Genomic DNA, 18,675 nt, shown 5'->3' on the forward strand with positions numbered 1-18,675 from the left:
CAGGCAGCCCAGTGCAGGCAGGCGCCAAATCTGTGCTCTCCATTAACCTGGCTAACACCATTCATCTTCCCTGGTGATTCCCTGAGACCCCATCCCACCCAATTTGCTCTGCCAGCCTGAAACTCTTCCAGCAGTTCCTCCACACCAGTGGGCAGACTTGGCTCATGCTTCAGACTTTCACAAAATTATCAAAGGTCAAAAGAGAAATTAAGAAAACAGCCCCATTTGCAATTGCATCAAAAAATAAAATTGCCGTAGCTGGTTTGGCTCAGTGGTTAGAGCATCGGCCTGTGGACTGATGGATCCTGGGTTTGATTCTGGCCAAGGGCACGTACCTCAGTTGCAAGCTTGATCCCTGGCCTTGGTCGGGGCTCATGCAGGAGGTAACCAATCGATGTGTCTCTCTCATATTGATGTTCTCTCTGTCTCCCTCTGCCCCTTCCACTTTTGCTGAAAAGCAAAGGAAAAAATATCCTCAGGTGAGGATTTAAAAAAAAAACCACCAGAAAAAACCCCTAGGAATCAATTTAACCAAGGAAGTAAAAGAACTGTACTCAGAAAATTATAAGACATTGAAGAAAAAAATTGAAGATACAAATAAATGGAAGCATATACTGTGCTCATGGATAAAAAGAATTAACATTATTAAAATGCCCATACTACCCAAAGCAATCTATAGATTCAGTGCAGTCCCTATCAAAATACCAATAGCATTTTTCACAGAACTAGCACAAATAATACTAAAATTTATGTGGAACCACAAAAAATTCCAAATAGCCAAAGCAATATTGAGAAAGAACAAAATTGAAAGTAACATACCACCCAATCAAACTATACTACAAAGCTACAGTAATCAAAAGAGCATGGTACTAGCACATAGCCCTGGCTGGTGTGGCTCAGTGTTTAAAGTGTCGTGAGCACCGAAGGGTTGAGGGTTCAAGTTCCTGTCAAGGGCGTGTACCTCAGTTGTAGGTTTGCTCCCTGCCCCCAGTCGGGGCATGTGTGGGAGGCTGCCAATCTGTCTCTCACACATTGATGTCTCTACCCTCTCTCTCCCTCCCCCCTCCCTCTTACTCTTTCTAAGAAATCAATGGAAAAAAATATCCTCGGGTGAGGATTAATAGCAAAAAACAAACAAACATACACATAGATCAATGGAGAATACAGAATAGAAAGCCCAGAAATAAACCCAAACCTATGTGGTAAATTAATCTATGACAAAGGAGGCAAGCATATACAATGCAGTAGGTAAAGATAGACTCTTCAATGAATGGTGTCGGAAAAACTGGACAGATACCTGCAGGAAAATGAAACTAGACTACTTCCTTATACCACATATAAAAATAAACTCAAAATGGATTAATGACTTAAATGTAAGACCCGAATCCATACAACTCCTAAAACAAAACATAGTCAACTCTTTGACATTACTCATATATACACACACGTGTATATACACATATATGTACATATATATACACACGTGTGTATGTGTGTATATATACTTGTCCTCAGGCAAGGGAAACAAAAGACAAAAAATTAAGAAACGGGACTACATCAAACTAAAAATTTTTGCACAGTGAAGGAGACCATCAACAAAATGAAAAGACAACCTACTGAATGGGAAAAGATTTTTGCCAATTATATACCCAATAAAGGGTTAATATCTAAAATATATAAGGAACTTATACAACTTAAAAAAAAATCTGATTAAAAAATTGGCAGAACACCTGAATAGACCTGTCTCCAAAGAGGACATACAGATGGCCAATAGACATATGAAAAAATGCTCAAATTACTAATCAAAGAAATGCAAATTAAAACCACAATGAGATATCACCTCACACCTACCATAATGGCTACCATCAACAAATCAACAAACAAGTGTTGGTGAGGGTGTGGAGGAAAGGGAACTTTCGTGCACTGTTGGTGGGAATGCAGACTATGCAGCCACTATGGAAAACAGTAAGTAGCTTCCTCAAATAATTAAAAATATAACTACCATGTGACCCAGCAACTCCACTTGCGGATATTTATCTGAAGAAATCCAAAACGCTAATTCAGAAAGATATATTGTTTATTGCAGCATTATTTATAATAGCCAAGATCTGGAGGCAACCTAAGTGCCCATCAGTAGATGAGTGGATAAAGAAGATGTGGTACATATATAAAATAGGGTATCACTCAACCATAAAAAAGAATGAAATCTTGCCATTTGCAACTGCATGGATGGACCTAAAGGGTATCATGCTAACTGAAATATGTCAGATGGAGAAGGACCAGTACCATAGGATTTTACTTCCATGTGGAATCTAAGAAGACCGGCGGGGGGGAATGTGTGGTAGAGGGGATCAGTGTGGGGGGAAGGGGGACATCTGTAATACTTTCAACAATAAAGAGAAAAAAGAATAAAGTATCTGCAACAGGGAAAAAAAGCAAAATAAACAAAACAGAAACTAACTCGAGGATAAAGATAAACTGATAGTCACCAGATGGGAGGGGGGTTGGGGTAATGAGTGAAAAAGGTAAAAGGAATTAAGTGCAAATTGTCAGTTACAAAGACAGTCACAGGGATGTAAAGTACAGCTTAGGGAATATAGTCAATAATATGTATGAGTTGTTTTAAAAAATAACTTTGTCACAAGAGTTTGTTTAAATTCATCCTTTCCTCAAATAATGCTGGACTTTGATGTGGCAAATAAGAACCTTGGGCTGTGATACAGTTCTGAAAGTAATGTATTACCAGACTGTCTAAATGCTTATGTAATACTGTGGCTATCTCTCTCTCTGGAGGTTTACTCCATCTTCCATTTCCTAACTTGACATCTGGTAAAACAGAATTTGGTTTAGCAGTTAAAATAAAACAAGAAACAAAAATCCAGACATGACACTATCAAAGTTAAAATAAAATGTTTAATAAAAGTTATGCTAAAGATGAAGACTCAAAGTTAGATATTAGGCAGATTTATAAAACAAAGTACTACAATTTTTACATTTCAAACAAATCATAAAGTATAAAATTGTAAAATGTCAACATGTGCAAGGAAAGCATTAATAGCCCTTTCAGTGACTAACCATATAAAGCTGTTTTTAAAGTGCTACAGTGTGAGACATTATATTTAAGAGTTTCATTAACATCTGATTTCAACATAGTCTCAGAACAGTTTTTTTTTTCTCAAGCTACAAAATGTTTTGTTAGGAAAGCTGAAATTAAGCATGTATAAAATTAAGGAGTAATAGACTTACTAATCCCAAGTTATTAGTGCAACTCAAAAGCCTGTGAAATTCCAGATCAGGAACAAACTGTCTTGCTCAAGGTGCGCTTTAATCCACACATGTATCTCATCTAAAATCCACACAACAGCCTCTCCATTTATATACAGTCTGTTCCTGGGCATTTAGTTTATCAGTTGTTTTTTTAACAGAACAAAAATCCTCAAGGCACCTAAAGATTAGCCTGTATTTCATTTGTCCACACTGAAAATGCAGAGGGTAGACTGCTGTGGGATCAAGTGGTGGCAGTACAGAGAAATGGTTTAGAGAAAACTCTCCAGGCACAAAGATTGGTAAGTTTGAAATGAACAATGGTACATTTTAACTAGGTGCCTAAATGTCTCTATAAGCTTCAGCTTTATCAGCTGCAAAATGGCATCCTCTTAATAGAATTTCTGTAATGATTATATATGCCTACAAATAAAGGATTAAATATGGTGCTAGCAGAAGGAAAGACTCCAAAATAGAGTTGTTTGTACTATTATCATGATTGCTTCTATATAAGGAAAGGAGTATTATGAGTGAATAAAGGAAAAGTCTCATCATTCTTTCGACTGCGTTCTCACTGGGAGCACTACTGGCATACTGGACAGGACAATTCCTGTACAGAATTGCTCAGACATTTAGCATCCTGGCCTCAAGGCAGCAAAAGGCCAGTAGCACCCCCATCGTTGTGATAACCCAAACTGCACCCATACATTTCCAAATACCCCCTGAAAGAGATCATTACCTTTCTTGAGAATACTCTTCTAGAGGGGCCTTCTTTTTAAGAAACAATTTAGTGATCTTCATAAGAATAAGAATGCCTCCTTGTCTTTGAGAATATTTAAGGATAAGATAACATTAGGCCTTGTGGCAGGGAGAACAGGAAATAATTCAGTACAATTTGAATCCCAGTATCAAAATTCCCAAGCTCACTATTCAGGGCTCAAGTCAAAAGGTAGATCTGTATCTTTACGAGTAAACTCAGCAGAAAGGAATACTCCATGAAGCCGCTTCAGCCAGGCGGCCTGGCATGTAGTTGAAATGGAAGGTAGACATATAAATTCAGACTATAACCTTTCCTCAACATTACTGGACGAGGGTCCACTTCCATGTCTACGAAAACTAAAAACTAAAATCATAAACAAAAAGATTAACAAGAACAAAACCACCACCCCTCAAGTGACATAAGGGTCTGTGGTAAAAGCTCTAACTCAGCCTGAACTCACATCCTTCTCTGACAGTATTCACATCTGAGCACCACTTTCATGTTGGCACAGGTCTGAAACAGGTCGGTCTTCCTTCTGTTCCTGTTTGTTCTCCAGAATTTAACAGGGTTTTGGGGATGTCAGAAAAGATACGGGGCATTTGACCTTCCTTAGTGCTGACCGATGGAAGGCAAGCTTTGTAACCACATGAAGTGATTAAGGCACTGAGAGATGAGAAGAAACACTCACTGGTGGAAGCCACTGGGAATAAAATCCAGATCTGCTTCCCAATCCAGTACTCTGGTCCCATCCTCTAAGTCACAGACAAGCTTTACTAAAATGGCTGAAGTATCCTGCTGAGGAATCCCCGAGATGAAAGCTCCCATACGTTCTGCCCTTTTTAGTCTTGAACCTGAGCCTAACCTAGATCCATTATCTACTGAGAATGAAGAATGTGTTTAGAAAGACATGTATTTACATTCTGTTCATCTCCTTTTGGAGATGTTCTTTATCTCTTCGAAATGATTATATTAAATGGATAGGGGGCTAAAGTTAGACCGTATCTTCCAGTCAGAATGGGCTTCTTAGCATCCTTCGGTAAAGCAAATGTGAAACTCTGCATCAGGCTCACAAACATCAGGAATAGTTCCATCTTCGCCAGCTGCTCTCCCATACACACCCGCTTCCCTAAAATAAGAGCAGAAAAAAGTAAGCATTATCATACCACCCCTTTTCCTGTCTCTAAAAGGACACATTTATATGAAGTACCTAAATTGTTTTAATAGTTTTAAAATAAAACTGCCACATACACCAGATGACCTCCACAGTAACAATCAGAATTTATACATGTGAAGTGCACATTTTAACTCCTGCTCATAAAAATCTATCTTCATCCTAGACAGGAACTAGAGACAGATCCAATGCTGTGGCTACCTTGACTCCTACTTATGTACCTACTTCTTTCTTTCCTGAGCTCTTACCTGGATGATTAGGGAGGAAACAGATCAGATCATAAGACTCTCCAGAGCATTCCTTTTCTGTAGAAAAAATCCTACGTCCTAATCTAGGAACCTAAAAGAGGGACTGCTGAGAAAAGAGAACCCACCAGCCCAGCAGGAGGTCAAAAGTTGCTCTAATTCCAGCAGTTCCCCTGCACTCAAACAATCACCTGGGCAGTTGAGAAATGAAGATTTCTAGGCATAGGTAAAGATTTAAAACCAAACTGCTTTCATTTTGTTTTTAAAATCTGAAATGAACATAGTGTATTACCTAAATTATTTACCTCTTATATTAGCTTGCCAAGAAAGAAACATTTTTAAAACAGTATTATAAAATAATAAAATATTATTTTGGTTCTTCATTTTTAATTATGCCATTAAGAAAATAAAAGTTTAACTGACCTATCCCAAAAGGAATAAATGTTTCTTTTTTAATAAGTTGTCCTTGATCATCCAGAAATCGATTAGGGTTGAAATCTTCGGGTTTCTCCCAAATAGCTGGGTCTCTGTGCACTGCCCACAAGTTGGTTAATACCAGTGTGCCTTTAGGAATAGTGTACCCTTGGAGCACTAAAACAAAAACAAAGTATCATTCAACATGCTTTTTACTAATAGCTCTCTGTAAATATAACCATCTAAAAAATACCTAGTTCCACACCCAGTTTCTTAATTCTCTGAGACTGAACCTTGAGGTACTTGCAGGCAGGGGGCAAGACCTTGTCAATTGGCATCCCTTTCTCCATACCACTCCAGGACCCAGCCGGAGAGTTGCTTGACGGATGTTGAGTTAATGAATTAGATCAAACCATAAAAACATTACAATAGAAAACACTAACACAGAAATCACAGGGCATACCTGGTCAACTTTCCCAAAGAATACAAATTCCTAATACTTGTATAAAACTTTACAGTTTATAACAGGGTTGGGGAACTTCTGGCCCATAGGCCTTATATAGGCCGGGGAAATCGTTTGGTCTAGCCCTGCCAAGTCCTCACCAAAGAGAAGCAGTTCCAGCCATCACTTTAGGAGTGAGTTAATTAAATGTTTGACCAAATATAGCAGCCTAATTTTTAAGTTGGTAATTTTGTATGTTCCGTGAATTATATTATAAATATCCAAATGGCTCTTGGCAGGAAAAAGGTTCCCCACCCCTGGTTTAGAGTTTTTTATGTCCACACAATAATATGAGAAAGGTAAGGTAAAGGGATGTACAGGGAAGTCAGCACTGCCTCTTAACCAGCTGAAAAATTCCCATGCACTTTAAACAATGCCCAAAAGATACTACACACACAGTGTATCTAATTTGTACCAAAGAAATTGTTAAATGACCCAATGTCATTTGTAAGTGATTGCCTCCTACAATTGTCTCATAACTAGATTTAAGACCATTACATCGTGAGCTGTCTCCAAGGAGGTAAATGCCTTGTTATGAGGGATGTTTACAGGGTCTGAGTGCCTATACAGAGTGGGGCAAAAGCAGGTTTACAGTTGTAGTATGCAAAACAGTTTATTCTTGTATTATGAAGGACTATAAGCCTACTTTTGCCCCACCCTGTATGTCAAGAGCATGACCAAAAGGACACATTTCACTGTGAGAGGTTGAAACAGGTACCCTTAGAATCAAATGGGATCTTTTCATTCTTTAATATTTATGCTTGTTACAGAACTATAACTGAAGTAGGATAATTCCCAGTTAAAATCCTTAATTCCATATTTAGACTGGCTCTTCAGACCCCTAAGAGGACTAAGAGGTGGGCACCTTTGTCAATGCTAGAGTGTCTTCTGTCACTGCAGCCACCTCAGATGGCAGCGTCATTTGTTTGACCAGTGTGAACATCTGTGCTCTGAAGACTAGAGAGCCGTTTAGAAAACAAGCTGCACAGGAATGCCAGTACAATAAATAAAGGACAAGTGTGGGCTGAAGCTTCCCCTGGACGTTTGGTTGTCCATGACACAATGCTAAACCATCAGAAGGATCAAGCTAGGAGACTGTCACCATACCCTCCCCTCCCCTCCCCTGGATTAAGGGGCTGGGCTTCCCACAAGGGCATTCAAAGGAGGAAGGCTCTAGACTTGCCTGTTTTTGCTGAGGTCATATGAGGAATGCCAAGTGGCACTACCATAGTCAGCCTCTGTACCTCCATGATGGTGGCTTCCGTGTAGGGCATCTGGGCCTTATAGGTGAGGGAAGGGGCTCGGTCAGCACCAATGACCCTTTCAATTTCTTCGTGAACTTTTGCTATACATAAAAGGAGAGAATAAACCAGAAGATAAGCCAGGAGTGAGTTGAGACTGCCCTCCTATGCCTCCTTTCCATCACCTTGTACACACAATGGGTAACATGGCGGTACAGGCCTGACTCAGCCTGAGTGAAGGGAAGCACTGGTCAGATGTTTCAAGTGGAGCCAGCTAGTCCCAGGAACCCTGTTCCACTCTGACTATGAAGGATAAGAGAACAGATAGAGGAGGCAAAGAAGCACTCTGTATTCAGGAGCACTCTGAATCACTCATGTGAATGACTCTCTAAGCTTTTATGTGTGACGATGTGTGGTAGTCCAACATGACCCCCAAAGATCCCCGTGCCTCTTGGTTTACACATTCTTTTAAAAATTTTTTTTAATTGATTTTTAGAGAGAGGAAAGGAGAGAGAAACATTGAAGTGAGAGTAAAACATTGATTGGCTGCCTCCTGCATACCCCCTAATGGGGGTCGAGCCTACAACCCAGGCATGTGTCCTGACCAGGAATTGAACCAGCAACCTTTTAGTGCACAGGATGATGCTCAGCCAGCTCAGCCACACTAGCTAGGGCTTGGTTTACACAGTCCCCTCCCACTTCATACCAAGTTGGTCTAAGTGACCAAGAGAATAAGGAAGAGTTGGCATGTCAGTTCTCAACTTTGGTTATAAAAGGTACTGTGGCTCCTGTCTTGGCCATTCACTCTCTCTTGGTCCAATTCAAGCAGCCCTATGGAAACATCCACGTGGTAAGGCCTGCAGCCAGTATCAAGTGGATGAGCCGTCTAGGAAGTGGATTCTTCAGTCGCAGTCAGGTTTATAGATTACTGCAACTGCAGCCAGATTTGACTATAGCCTCATGAGAAATCCTAAGCTATACCATCCAGGCTAAGCTGCGCCTGGATTCCTGATCCTCAGAAACTTTGTGAGATGTTGTTTTAAAGTGCTAAATTTTGGTATAATGTGTTACTCAGCAACAGATTAACTAATATAGGTAGACACAATTCCATCTATAGTAGGCAAAAATTGGCCCCTCAAAGATGTCCCCAGCCTAATCCCTGAAACCTGTGAATATGCTACTTTACCTGGCAAAAGAGACTTTGCAGATGTGATTAAATTAAGGGCCTTGAGATGGGGAAAATATCCTGGATTTTCTGAGTATGCCAATCTAATCACATGGGTTTTAAAATTGGAGAACTTTTCCCAGTTGAGTTTAGAGTCAGAGGGAAATGTGATTATGGATGGTCAGAGAGATGCAGTATTTTTGGCTTCGAAGATGGAGGAAGAGGGCCATGAGCCAAGGAAGCTGGAAATGGATCCTCCTCTAGAGCCTCCAAGAAGGAATGCAGCCCTGCCAACACCTTGATTTTAGCCCAGTGAGACGTGTCAGATTTCTAATGTACAGAACTAGAAGGTGATAAATTTGTGTGGTTATTTGTTACAGGGGCAACAGAAAACTAATCACTGTCCTCCCATGTTCTTCCACTATGAACTGCCACTGGCATTCACTGCCTGTTGGTACTGATGTGGTGGAACTAGCTGGGTGGACTTGTGAAAGTCACATAACTTCCCTGGGCCTCTGTTCTCCATTTTCAAAATGAGATGAATGGGTTCCAATGATCATTATGATTCCCATCAGCTCTAAATGGTTACTCCTCTCTAAAGTTCTTTCATCATAGATTCCACACAGAATCAGACCTGGGAGATTTAAAGCAGGGGCAAGCAAGTATGACAGTCTAGAAACAGGGAATTTCACTGCTCACATCTCTTCACTGCTCAATGCTAGGAGCCACAGGATCACCGAGGTTGCTGATCCTAATTTTAAAAACCTAATTTTGCCATGAATAAAGGAAACATCTATTAATTACCTTGTATATCGGGGTACAGTGACATATACAGAAGGCACCAAAGCAAAGAGTTAGTTGTGGTATCGGTCCCAGCAATGAAGAGATCCCCGATGATATAAAGTAAGTAATCTTCATCAAAACTACTGTTGCTATTATTTTTCCTCTCTTCCTCCACATGGAGAAGGTACATGTCTATGAAGTCCTGAGGGTTCTCAGCATCCAGAGACTTTTGATGGTCTTTGATCATTTTTCTAAGGAAACTGATAATACTGTTTTCAATTTGTCTTAATTCCTTAAATGGTCCAAAGGGAAGATAATAAAGCCAGGAGCATATGTTGACCAGTTGGAGATGGGCGTTCAGAGAGAGTTCTAACGCTCGTGACATAAAATTAAGCATTTTCTTAAACTCACTATTGGTGTAATCAAAGCGCTGGCCAAAGCACATGGAGCAAATGATGTTAGAGACAGCATTGCTGATAATGGGGAAAGGGTTGAAGGGGTTTTCTCCATGCTTTTGCATTTCCTCCTTCACATATTTGAACTCCTTAATAATCTTGGGCTCCAAGCTAAGCTTTCCTAAACCAAAATGACGAAGAGTTGAATGAGAGAACTTCCTCTGTTTTCTCCAGACTGGACCGTAATGTGCGAATACAACCCCTGCAAAAGGACACACAAGAAAAGATGGTGAGAGAGAGCAATGCTTGATAATACTCACCAAGGCATGCCAGGAGTGAATTCCGTACTTCTCAAGTCACTTGTGCAATGTTCACATACAGATAAGATCACCAGCTGTGACAAAATGATTAGCAAAATGTAGTTGTCAAACTAGTATTTCTTTCTAATAACTAAAAGCATATGCAATTTGATACGGAAAAGTTTGCCATACAGACTATTATTATAGATTCTAACTCCTGGTGAAAAGAAAAGCAATGCATTTCAACTTCTAGAGTTAATGTAAATTTCAAATTCTTATTTTCATAAGAATGAATCCAGACCTTGAAAATATTTCAGGCTGGACACACCCATATTCTAAACATTCTGAACAGAAGGGTCAGCATGGTAGCAGACTGCACATGACGAGAGGGATAATACCTGATTGTGCTCACCATTAAAATCCCAGCTTCTGGTACAGTGCTGGGCACAAAGGAGGAGCCTGTTAAATATGAGCTGAATAAGCCAAGAGCACAACTGGGTTAGAACACTGGCCATCGGAGCCTGGAACCAAGTAACTGGAAGGTAATCTAAAATCTTTTATTTTGGCAACAGCTCTATTTTAAAAACATCTGAACTCAAGGCCGTCCACAACTACATCTTATTTGACTCCCACATAGAAACTTTATAATAAATCTAGTATCTAATGGAGAAGTGCCCCCCCCCACACACACACACACCACCTTGTTCTTTTTCAAAATTGTTTTTAATTATGCTTGGCTCTTTACTCGTTTATAAAACTTAATCATCTGGTCAAGTTCTATTTTTTAAAAAGTGCCTTTGGAGCCACGGTGTATTCTTTCTCTGAAAGAATTTGTCTAAAATTATGACATGTTTCTCTTTTTTTCTTCGAGTTTATTTTCTTTTTTGGATATATAAAGTTGGTCCTCTAACTCATTAATTTTCAGACCTTTGTCCTAATAAATGAGTTAAGGCTCCGCAATTTACCTCTGGGTACCACTTTAGCTGTAGTCTACAAGTTTTGTTTGGATGGCATGTATTTTCATTACAGTTTACATTTAAATTTTTTTCTATTATGATTCTGTTTTGCCACCTAGATCAATTTGTCTCATACTGATTTTTGACATTGATGAGCTTGCTTTTTAGCCTGGATATGTGATCAATTTTAATGAAACTTCCTAGTTAAGAAGAATTTTTATCCAAACAGTTGTTGGGTACAGGATTCTTTGTATGTGCAACAGAGAAAGCTTGATAACTGTTGGAATAAAATCTTCTGTATCCTTACCAAATTTTTATCTGCCTGATACCTCAACTATTCAAATACTTATGTTAAAATATTCTGCTATAATGGTGTGTTTGTCAATTTAAGTTCTGTAAGTTTGTGTTACATGTAAATAAATATCACAGCTATATATTTATATTTGTATCTATGTATCTGTCTATGTTGTTAGGTACATATATATACTAGATGATATTGCTAGGTACATTAAAGTTTAGAATTATTTTATCTTCCTTGTTTAAAAAAACCCAAAACCTTTTATCATCATGCAGTGCCCTCCTTATTCTTAACAAGTAAGTATGACATATATTTTGTCAAAAAATTCATCATCTTTTCTTTTTAAAGTACTTTCTTGGTATAGTCTTTTTCTTTCTTTTACTTTGAACTTGAACATACCCTTATGTTTGGGGTATGTTTCATTTTTGGGAAGAGGGTATATCTCTTAAAACAACATATATTTGGATTTTTTAATCCATTTTGGCAATCATTTAGCCTATATAAATTTAGTCCATTTACTTTTAACAGAAGTACTATTTCTAACATTTTGCACTTTTGTCTGTTCTCTTTTTCCCTTCCCCTTCTTGCCTTCTTTTGTGCTGAAACAGGGTGAATGCTTACCCTTCAGTTTTTAAAAAGCTTACAGTCTAGTTTAGTGGTCAGCAAACTACAGACCAAAGGTCAAATCCAGCCTGCTGCCTATTTTTGTACTGTCAAAGAGCTAAGAATAGCTTTTACATTTTTACATGGTAGGAAAAAAAATCCAAAGAATAATTTTGTGGTATGTGAAAATCATATGAAATTCAAATTTCAGGGTCTATAAATAAAATTTAACTAGAACACAGCCAGTTAATGAGTCATTGAAATTTATTTACATATAATCTATAGCTCCTTTTGCACTAAAATGGCAGAGTAGTTGCAACAAAGATTAGTGGTGGGGGAGAAAATTTTCTCTGCCAGGGTCCAGGCCAAGACAGGTAAATTTCCTTGTTTTCTTTTGCTGGTGGCCAGGTTTGTTGTGTTCTTTGTCTAATTCGCCGCTCAGTTAAGCTCTTTAAGAGTCCCCTCTTTATCTAGAGGTAACTTTTTTTTTTTTGGTATATCTGTATTGACTTCAGAGAGAGGAAGAGAGAGAAACATCAGTGATGAGAGAGTCATTGATAGGCTGCCTCCTGCACCCCCCTGACTGGGGATCGAGCCCACAACCCAGGCTTGTGCCCTGACTGGGAATCGAACCACGATCTCCTGGATCCTAGGTCAATGCTCAACCGCTGAGCCACACCTGGCTGGGCTCTAGAGGTAACTTTTCATCTTGTGTGGTACAAGGCCACATCTCTCTGCCCTTGCTTTCCTAACTTTGTGTCCCTGACTGGCCAAGAGGTCACTAAAACCCAAGATTCTCCAAAGCATCTGCTTTCTATTTTCAGCAGGGGTAAGGGTGGTGATAAGGAAGTGGTCTAACTACCACACCTTACAGGCACTTCAAGCAGTAGCTGGGAGCTGTTTTTAGCCTACTGGCTCACCCCCATACCTTCAATTCCTGACCCTTTTGGGAGTTCTGCAGGGTAAACTTAAACTGTCTCACACCCCACTAGTACTCTCCTCTGTACACACATAAAGGTTTTCATCCGTCACTCTATGAAGTCATTTGCTAATCCTGTGTCCACTTTTTGTCTTCAGATGTTGTGGTGCAGGACTGTAAATACATTTCATCACAGGTGGAGTAAATGTTTCTGTTAAAAGTCCCTCTGGTTTAGTATGTGATTGTCAAGACAAAACTGGAATGGAAATATTTCAACTAGTCCCCAAAACAGAACTCTGCCTTTGTTTAATAAAGCTCCATAAACTACTTCCTACGCAACCACAGCTTAGGTTAAACTTTGTCTTTAACCATGGCAAAGTCTTTTGCTGCATTCAGCATTCACTAAGTGTTATTGGGCCTCCTTTTTTCTTTTCTTGGGAAGGTATGGTCTCTCACTACTTCAGGATTTGATACCAATTCTAACTACCATCTCATCACTTAAGATATTACATATGACATTTCTGCTTTGTCCTGTTACAGAACTTTCTTCCTTTGTTAGGTCCTCAGTCTCACCATCTTTTAAACTACACATCTATATTTCAGAAATACTTTATCTAGCAAAATGCCCTTTTTCTATCCATTTTTCTGTGGGGAGCCGGCGGGACTCCCCCCGGGGAGGGCCCGCCGGGCGAGGTGCTGCCCCAGGGTGAACACCCGGGGTGGCCCGTATGCCCTAGTGTCACCAAGAGAGGAATCTCTGGGGCATTGACCCGAGTGGTGGGCAGCGGTGCTAGCACTCGCCCTGCTCCCCCCGCTCCCCCTCCTTAAGGACTTGGCTAAGCTTAAGATTAACTGTGCATACATGAGGAAATACCTTTGTATAGGAGGCTTAGCAGAGGTCAAAAGGGCAGAACGTCCTAGTTAACTAGACAAAGAGTTAGGTGGGGAACATACCTGGGACAAAGGTTACTGATTAAACCGCTGCCTTACTGAATGCGCTATAATTACAAGCTGAAAAATAAACTCGGGGCTCAGTCACGTACTGAAGCCCTCCCGATCCCATCCTGTCTCTTGTCTTTCTTTTCCAATCCTCACCCTCTCAATCAGGTTACTGTTCGACTGCCGGCAGGCTCCGGCAAGTGGCGCCCGAACAGGGACCTGAAAACCTGGGAAGAAGGTAGAGGACACCGCTCGGGGATGCGCGGACTGCTATCGGGTAAGTGATAGCCGGAGAGAGCGGTTAGCATATCGGGAGTAAGAAATTATGGGACAGGAAAATAGTAAGGTGCTGTTTGCACAGGTTTTGAAAACTATGCTCCGTTCTAGGGGCGCTAAGGTTAGTACTGCCCAACTGCGGAACTTTTTGCAGTTTGTGGAGGAAGTGTGCCCCTGGTTTCCTGAGGAGGGCACTGTTAATCTAGAAACTTGGAATAAAGTGGGAAAGCGTATGCAGGGTTTTTTCCAGGCACACGGCCCCCAGAAGGTGCCTGTAGAGGCCTTCTCACTCTGGACCTTGGTCCGAGACTGCCTTGACCCCCGGCATGAAGGAGTGCGCATGGGGGCTTCTTCTGAGGCCACGCCGGTAGAGGCTCCAGGAGCCTCGTACGCTGAGGGCGAAGCCTCCGCTCCCCCGATACAGCTCCTCACTGTTAAACCCGAGAGGCTGAATCCGAAAGAGGAACAGGACTTAGATGAAGCTGCCGCGGCCTATGAGAAGGAAAAATATGGGGAGTTTGTGTTTCTCTCGGAAGAATGCGCAGACAAGCATAACCCGTTGCCCCCTGATCCTACAATGGAGGGCCTGTGGAAGCAAATGCAGGCGTTGATGAGCCAAGTTCAGGATTTGCATAAATCAGTGAAGGGAAAGGACGCTGAAGGTTCACAAGGTCAGCCTAGTGCGCATCCGAAAGGGGCTGACCCCCCGTTAATAGATCTAGAAGAGGACCCTCCAGGGTACCCAGGGGAGAAGCCGACTGTTTCCACACTGAGTGCAGGACCCGGGATTGGGATGCCAATAGGAGTTCGTGTCCTCGATCCTCAGGAGCGAACTATGATCGCTCTGGCTCAAAAAGGACCGGGTCAGGCCCGGGACCCTGGGTGGGGGAGGGTACGAACTGACTTTGCGCCAATGTCTTCTTTTCAAATGGCGCTTAGCCAGGCCAGACTGAGAGGGGAAGATCTAGAGGGGTTCGTTCAGAATCAGCAATGTGCTATCCAGTATTTGAACAGCCAGCTCAAGGGAACAACCCCCCGCAGAGAGTGTATGGGCCCATGGATTTTAAGAAATTGAAAGAGCTGAAGATGGCTTGTGCTCAGTATGGGCCCACTGCTCCTTATACAGAAGCTATTTTGGAGGCTTTAGATACAGAATATACCATGTGCCCCAATGATTGGAAACAATTAGCGCGCGCTTGCTTGTCGGGAGGAGATTACTTGCTGTGGAAATCTGAGTATACGGAGCAGTGTGAAAAGGTCCATCGGCTAAATGTGAGGAATAACATTCCCTCCGATTTGCAAGGCCTGCTTGGAGAGGGGCTATTTGCAGACACTCCTGCCCAGTTACAGTTTGGGATGGGGACTTATGCCCAAATTTCTGCCGCGGCCAGGAAGGCTTGGAAAAAATTGCCTACCACAAAAAATGTCACCATGGATTTGACTAAAATAAGGCAGGGCCCTGATGAGCTTTACCAGGACTTTGTCTCCCGGCTCCTTGACGCGGCAGGGAAACTGTTAGGGGACGGGGAGGCTGGAATAATCATTGTAAAACAGCTAGCTTTTGAAAATGCTAATACTGCATGCCAGGCAGCCCTGCGACCCTATCGCCATAAGGGGTCTCTAAATGATTACATTAGACTTTGTCAGGATATAGGGCCCTCTTATACCACCGGAGTCACTCTTGCAGCCGCTTTGAGAGGTCAGACTATGCAACAATTCCTACAGCAGCAGGGGGCTGGGCGAGGCAGGGGGTGACGAGTCCCCGGGCCCCCCGGGAGTTGCTTTTCCTGCGGTCAGCTTGGGCATTTCACTCGAAATTGCCCCCAGAAACCCTCCAGTAATCAGAGGGCTCCCGCGGGCCCGCCCCGTGGAGCATCTCCGGGGCTTTGTCCGAGATGCAAAAAGGGAAATCACTGGGCCCGGGACTGCAAGTCGAAACTTGATCTGCAGGTACGGCCCCTTAGCCTCCCCCTGCAGTCGGGAAACTGGCAGAGGGGCCAGCCCCAGGCCCCGCAAACATATGGGGCTCTGAAGGGGGAGCCCCAGGGGCAAACCCCGGGAAGCAATCCATTTGTGACCTCTTCCGAGCCACCCCAGGGAGCGCCGGACTGGACCTCAGTTCCACCGCCTACACAGTACTGACCCCGGCCATGGGAATGCAGGCTCTGCCTACTGGGGTCTATGGTCCCCTACCTGCGGGGACGGTGGGGCTCCTCTTGGGGCGTAGTAGCAGCACCCTTAAAGGGTTATTAGTTGCCCCAGGAGTCATAGATCAGGATTATACCGGAGAGGTGAAGGTTATGGCTCATGCTCCTCACAATGTGGTGACAGTAGATAAAAGTCAGAGAATTGCCCAGCTTATTTTGTTGCCGCTGGTAGAACAGGGAAAAGTTATGACGGCTAAGGCCCGCGGGTCCCAGGGTTTCGGATCTTCTGATGCTTACTGGGTACAGCCCATTAAGAAAGATCGGCCGGAGATGACACTTTGGATCAATGAGAAGGCTTTTAGGGGTATATTAGACACTGGGGCGGACGTCTCGGTTATTTCCTTGAAACATTGGCCTGCCAACTGGCCTATTCAACCAGCAATGACCGACCTGCAAGGTATCGGTCAAAGTCGGACTCCGAAGATTAGCTCGGCGGTCTTAAGCTGGCGAGATGATGAGGGACATCAAGGAAAGTTTCAGCCCTATGTCTTATCAGATTTACCTGTGAATCTGTGGGGGAGGGATGTCATGGAGCACATGGGGGTGTATCTCCACAGCTCGAGTCCAGCGGTTACACAACAACTACTTAACCAAGGGCTGCTACCAGATCAAGGATTAGGAAGAGAAGGGCAGGGCATTACTGAACCCTTACAACCCCTGCCCCGGCCAGGGCGCGCCGGCCTGGGGTATTTTTAGGAGGGGCCTTTGACTCTCCTGCTACCCATGCCGATAAAATCACCTGGAAGTCAGATCTTCCTGTATGGGTAGATCAATGGCCCCTGACTACTGAAAAAATAAAGGCTGCCCAGGAGCTGGTGCAGGAGCAGCTCCAACAAGGCCACATTGAGCCGTCTAATTCTCCCTGGAATTCACCTATATTTGTGATCAAGAAGAAGTCAGGGAAATGGAGATTACTCCAGGATCTTAGGAAGGTGAATGAGACCATGGAGCTCATGGGGGCCCTCCAGCCAGGCTTGCCTTCACCTGCGGCCATACCCCGTGATACATATAAGATTATTATTGACCTGAAAGATTGTTTTTATACCATTCCCCTTGATCCCCGGGACTGTCCACGATTTGCCTTTAGCGTACCATCAGTAAATTTTCAGGAGCCTATGCAGCGATATCACTGGAAAGTGCTGCCTCAGGGAATGGCCAATAGCCCGACCCTGTGTCAAAAATTTGTGGCAACGGCCTTAGCTCGGGTAAGGCGTGAGTACCCAGCAGTGTATATCTGTCACTATATGGATGACATCCTCATTGCCGCTCGCCATGAGGGACTGCTCCTCCGGGCATTTGCGAAAATGGAATCTGACTTGCAAAAACAAGGCCTGGTCGTAGCCCCAGAAAAGGTCCAGAGGCAGTCCCCGTTTTCTTATCTTGGTTTTCATCTGGAGCCTGACCGATTTTTCTGTCAGAAAGTTCACCTTCGGCTAGACAAGCTCCAGACCTTGAATGATTTTCAAAAGTTGCTGGGGGATATCAACTGGATTAGACCTTATCTGGGGTTAACTACAGGGGAGCTCAAACCATTGTTTGACATTCTCAAGGGGGATGCAGATCCTGCATCCGCTAGACAGCTGACCCCGGAGGGACGTGAAGCCCTTGGGAGGGTGGAGCAAGCTATCCGCAGGCAGCAGGCAACATTTTGTGACTATAGTAGACCTTGGCAGGCCTGCATTTTGGCCACGGGCCATTCCCCTACTGCTGTTTTATGGCAAGACCGGCCACTGCGGTGGGTGCACCTCCCTGCTTCCCCTGCCCGGGTCCTTGCCCCTTATTATGAACTTGTTGCTGTCCTTATTCAACAGGCTTGGGAAGAGTCCCGCCGCTACTTTGGCAGGGACCCTGCAGGCATTCTGGTGCCATATACACGAGAACAGGTCACCTGGTTATTCCAAACTTGTGATCCCTGGGGAATAGCCTTGGCTGGCTTTCCTGGAAAAATTGATAATCATTATCCCCAAGACAAGCTTCTGCATTTCTTTCTGAAACATTCGGTTATCTTTCCAAGGATGGTATCTGCTACTCCACTGCCCGGGGCCGCTACTGTGTTCACTGACGGGTCGTCCTCTGGCATTGCAGCCTATGTGCGTGGGCACCAGGTTACACGGTGGGAGACCCCATATTCCTCTGCCCAGGAGGTAGAGTTAGCAGCAGTACACCGGGTACTTTTAGATGTGGCCAATGAACCTCTAAATATTTTCTCTGATAGTCAGTATGTAGTCAGAAGCCTCT

At 42.9% G+C, this 18,675-nt stretch overlaps 1 protein-coding gene and 1 long non-coding RNA gene across 2 annotated transcripts in view; one reads left to right on the plus strand and one right to left on the minus strand.

Moving 5' to 3' along the window:
• Nucleotides 1–18,675, plus strand: part of LOC148094422 (uncharacterized) — a 67,363-nt gene that overhangs the window by 10,543 nt on the left and 38,145 nt on the right. The gene's annotated exons all lie outside the window — the stretch shown is intronic.
• Nucleotides 2,896–18,675, minus strand: part of CYP2U1 (cytochrome P450 family 2 subfamily U member 1) — a 32,070-nt gene continuing 16,290 nt past the window's right edge. The window contains exons 2-5 of the mRNA XM_016214497.2: nt 9,567–10,202; nt 7,540–7,701; nt 5,864–6,031; nt 2,896–5,150 (exon numbers count right to left, since the gene is read on the minus strand). Coding sequence (XP_016069983.2) covers nt 4,972–5,150; nt 5,864–6,031; nt 7,540–7,701; nt 9,567–10,202 — 1,145 coding nt within the window. The 3' untranslated portion in view covers nt 2,896–4,971. The remainder of the gene's footprint in view (nt 5,151–5,863; nt 6,032–7,539; nt 7,702–9,566; nt 10,203–18,675) is intronic.

Source organism: Miniopterus natalensis, chromosome 1 (assembly GCF_054644295.1).
Source record: "Miniopterus natalensis isolate mMinNat1 chromosome 1, mMinNat1.hap1, whole genome shotgun sequence".
Lineage (NCBI taxonomy): Eukaryota > Metazoa > Chordata > Mammalia > Chiroptera > Miniopteridae > Miniopterus > Miniopterus natalensis.